Source organism: Sitophilus oryzae, unplaced genomic scaffold, assembly GCF_002938485.1.
Source record: "Sitophilus oryzae breed Bouriz unplaced genomic scaffold, Soryzae_2.0 scaffold_941_pilon_pilon, whole genome shotgun sequence".
NCBI classification, from domain to species: domain Eukaryota; kingdom Metazoa; phylum Arthropoda; class Insecta; order Coleoptera; family Curculionidae; genus Sitophilus; species Sitophilus oryzae.
In genome coordinates, this window is record NW_022147574.1 from 86,647 (window position 1) to 91,334 (window position 4,688).

Below are 4,688 nucleotides of genomic sequence, written 5' to 3' on the forward strand. Positions count from 1 at the left end.
CTCTTCGTTCGGTTACGTATTGCTTGTATTGTTGTGGACTCTATTTTAATAATAGTATTTGGAGCAAAGTAGAAGCAGAAATGAAAATGGATGGTGAGTAAAAAATACTTTACTGTTGATCTGGCTGAGAATGACTATGCAATTTAATAGATGAAGTTTTTGTCTGATTCTTTAAATCTCACACGTGCATTCTTTAAAAAAACAATTTGTATTTTAGTTTTACTTTTATTATCAGTAATAATAGGTATAATAATGTTAATAAGTAAAATTACGTTAAGTTTACTATTTGTAGTATATTTTAAGTTGTCAGTTATTTGGTAAGCTTCTTCTATTGTAAAGTCTAAATTTTTAAATCAAAATACCAAAAGTGTTTTCTGATGTCCTCCTGGCACGACACAAACGATAGTTAAAGTTACGTTTCCGATCATCTAGAATATATCCTGGATATGGTCGCATTAAGTACGTTTTAAGAGGAAATGCTTCGTCACCTACGATAACGTATGGAACTTGGAGATCTGTATTAGGTATGGCAGCTGTTTCTGGTATATTCAAAGTTCCATGCTGAAGTGCTTTTCCTAGCTTTGATTTGGCAAACACTCCTCCATCGCTATCCTTCCCATATGCCCCTACATCGACAGCAATAAAATTACAATGAGCATCTACAAGAGCTAATAAAACTATAGAAAATGTTTTCTTATAATTAAAAAATATGCCATCCATAGCTCCTATACAGTTAGGAAAATGCCACATTTCATAAAAATCAGTAGCGATTTTCAGCCACATTTCCTGTGTTGGAGTAGGCATCAGTTCTTTCGTGAGATGTGTAGTAATAATCTCGCAAGTCTCTCGTACAATTCTATGAACTGTACTATGTCTTAGACGATAGCTAAACGGAATTGTGTTCAGGACGCTCCAGTGGCCAAATATCTGAAAAAAAAATCAGTAGAGATAAGAAAATGTACAACAAAAGATATTTTTAGCTTAATTCTTAATTTTTGTTTTAGAGTCTGTCTGTAAAACTCGGTGGGCCAATATTAGAGACAACTTCAGAAAATCTTTGAATAAGCAAAAGACTAAGAGTCGACAACAAGCATACAAATATTCAGAGCAGTTGAGCTTTTTGAAGAAATTCTTTGAGGAGAGGGAGACCAAAACGAACATTGAGATCTACGTAAATATCGACGATTTCAGTGCGGTGCAGTGTCAGTATCGTAGCAGGCGGAACCGTGCCGTATTTATTTTTATTTATCGTGGCCGACGATATTTTTTGGATTTCACGTTGACAGTGTTAAAGACGGATGATGAAAAACTTTTTGTTTTGGTGGAAGAAAACAGTGTCCTCTATGATTTAAAACATCCAAAATATATAAATACACAGTTTAAAGAGAAAATATGGAAAAATATAGGAGAACAACTTAAACAATCAGGTAATATTTAACATTTTTATTTGTTTTTTACCATGTTGCTAGTACAAACTTTGCATATCCATTAGAATTAGAATTTAGAATAAGTGGGAGGGGGGTTAATCTCTGCGACCTTAGAGATCTATTGTGTCCCCCTTTCTTGAGTTATAACTCATCATACAGTCCCAGGACTTCCTACGGAGACCCGTGTCCCTCACAGTCGAGGAGGCTACGACCCAGGCCGGGTAGACGAAACGGTAGCTTGTGTCGCCTGTTGGGTTTAGAGGTAGGAGGTAGGCTCCCGACCCTTGGAGGAGGTGGTCGCTTGTATGCCACTTGCGGAGGATGGTCTCACGCAAGTGTCAGCCACCTCTCCTGTAGTTCTCTTTGGGTTTGGCCCCTTGGAACTTTCATTGCTACTGTTCCCAGTGTCGCTAGGGGGTTTCCCCACAGCTTCACCGGTGATGTTTTTATTACTATTATTACCAGATCTCATAGTGTTCCTATGAGTCGCTAGGGACAGTCGGTCCACTTCTACAGAGCCCCGCATGTAAGTAAGGGGTAAATACAATGGGGTGCCCCGGTGCCCCAAGGTTGAGGCTGTCCGTAGCCCCGCCCGGTATCGTTATATGTCTTGGTGCAATTCCCTGGCCACGACACTACAGTCAGGGACAAAACGATGAGTGAGATGCTTCTTAGACCAAGCCAAGTGCTAGGGGGGATACCCCCAGCACCTGACCAGGCTTCCCCACCAACGACAAGGTCTTGCATCTCCTAGGGGAAGTGCATATCCATACACGCAATTAAATTAAACTATTTCATTTTGCATTGAATGGAACCTGCAGGAGAATTAAAATATTCTTTAAATAATTCCCTAACCCGAACTGCTTCCTGTGGCGCATTTCCTCCCTGCATAGGTATACTGCTTAAATTGGGCCTTTTTGGTTCTTCTGATATAAATGTTTGGTCCACAGATATATTTTCATACTTTTTTATAAAGTTATGTAAAGTGCAAGCAGCAAGAATAACAAAATCAACGTTTTGTGGCTGTAACTGGATCACTCTAAGAAATATTCTGAATCGTTGTACTAATATTCCAAAACCATTCTGAACCACTCTTCTTGTACGTGATAAACGGTAATTAAAAATACGACTGCTATCAGTTAGTGGTTTTGATGGATATGGTCGCATTAAATATGGCTGTATGGGAAAAGCCTCGTCACCTACGATGACATATGGCATTTCAATGTTACTTCCTAGTATTACTGTGGGTGGTGGAATATTAAAAGTTGAATTTTCCAATGTTTGAGTGAGAAAAAATTCCGCCGTCGCTATTTTTGCCATAGGATCATACATCAACAGCTGTAAAATTGTAATGAAAAAAATAACAACAAAAAATGTTTTTTGTAAACAGAGAATGTTTTTTTATAGTTAAAATAAAGTGAGCCGCTTCTTCGTGGACACTGTATCGTGATGTGCTTGCCATCTATGGCGGCCGAACAGTTTGGAAAATTCCATATGTCCTTAAATTCAGATGCATATGTTATCCATTGTTCATTTGAAGGCTGTGGCATTACCTCCTGCATTAAACATTTTACAATAGCCTTGCAAGTCTCTATAACAATCTTATATACTGTGGCATGTCCAAGTGGAAACTAAAAGATATTTTCTCAGAGAAATCTTCTGTTGCTAAGTACCTGAAAAAAATGAATACTAGTTTTATATTATAAAATGGCGTTATGCTAAAATTTAACTTTTTTGTTTTAGGTGCAGATTGTAAAGCGAGATGGAGCAACATTAGGGACAATTATAGGAAATCGAAAAAAAGACGTATGACGAAAAGTGGTCGAGCAGCTGTTAAAACTAAAAAGTACAAATATGAAGATCAACTTGGGTTTTTACTTCCATATATGGAAGAAAGAGCGACTTATAGTAATGTGAGTGAAAATGGTACCCAAACTATTCCAGACGAAAGCGATACCCAGACTTTTGCGAACGAAGACGATATAGATGATAATCAAAATCAGGTGACAGCAGATCATGCTGAAACCCGCGAGGAATTTGACGATACTAAAAATTCAGTTAACAACAGTGATGATGACCCCTTTAAAACACCTACATTGACTGACAAAACCGCAAATTATTCTACATCAAAAAAAAAATAGCAGGTAACAAAAGTTTAAAAAAAATCAAGTAGAAATACGGAATCAGCAAGTAGTACCTCAATGAAGTACATTTTACGAAAGAACGAAACACCTGCTCAGCCAGAACCAGTTAATAGCGTTGATGCTTTTTTAGCAGCACTTGCCCCTACACTAAAAAGCTTTACGCCATATTATCTAAACATGGCTAAAATCCAAATTTTTTCAGCTATACAAAAAGTTGAGTTAGATTATATAATGAGTCAAGGAATATCAAGACCCCAAGCTCTTTCTATGGAGGAAAGACTAACATTATCACCTAATTCTGGGGAAACTTCATTGTGAACAAATTATTCAACACCATCTGATACAATGTGGCCTGTAAATGAGGATGTAACGAATTTATCTTCAACTGCCCATGCTTTTAGTACATTTCTTCGTAGAGATCCAGAAGAATATAGAACAGAGTGATTCGACAGGGAGAAGTAATATTTTGTGATTTTTTTGTTTAATAGATTTAAAATAAAATTTAAAATTAGCGTTTTTTTATTAGTGTCCTCTTGCCAAGGACAGGCCTGCTGTGATACTGCGATTAGTTTATTTTTTACATACCTTAAACATACGGCCAAACGAACTTGGGGTTCAATAGATTTTCTTCAAAAAGTATCTTGCTTTTGAATCTCATCTTGAATCGTTGCCAACAAAATATTGAAAGTGTTGTGAGTCATTCTAAAGTATTGATGGAATTTTACTTCATCGTCCAGCAGCTCCTTAAATAAAGTAGCATATTCCCCTTCAGTATCACGTTTTCTCCACGCTTTATGAACCCAAATACGTTTTTTTTCTTGGTTTCTTCTTCATCCAATAAAATAGCAATAATGGCCAATTCTTCTAGAGAAATATTCATAATGAAATCTGTCTGGCGGCACACAGAGGGGATTTTTTCGAAATTCGTGGCCAAAATTTAAAATTCTGAAATGAGCAATATTCTCATAATTAATATTTGAAATGAAAGGCAACATATATATCTATAAGCTAAAAAAAAGTTATTATAAATTTTCACCGTATTCTCTAGTTACGTTGATCCAAAGTTAGCCTTGGCAAGACAAAATGTTATGCTGGTTGTCATTACTTAAATTTTCGT

At 36.6% G+C, this 4,688-nt stretch overlaps 1 protein-coding gene across 1 annotated transcript; it reads left to right on the forward strand.

The window, feature by feature from the left end:
* The first annotated feature begins 86 nt into the window (after window positions 1–86).
* On the forward strand, window positions 87–3,568 carry LOC115890955. The gene is made up of 3 exons (XM_030911321.1): window positions 87–93; window positions 1,005–1,427; window positions 3,171–3,568. Exons 1-3 carry the CDS (start codon window positions 87–89, stop codon window positions 3,566–3,568), a joined length of 828 nt encoding a protein of 275 aa, XP_030767181.1.
* Window positions 3,569–4,688: the final 1,120 nt, after the last annotated feature.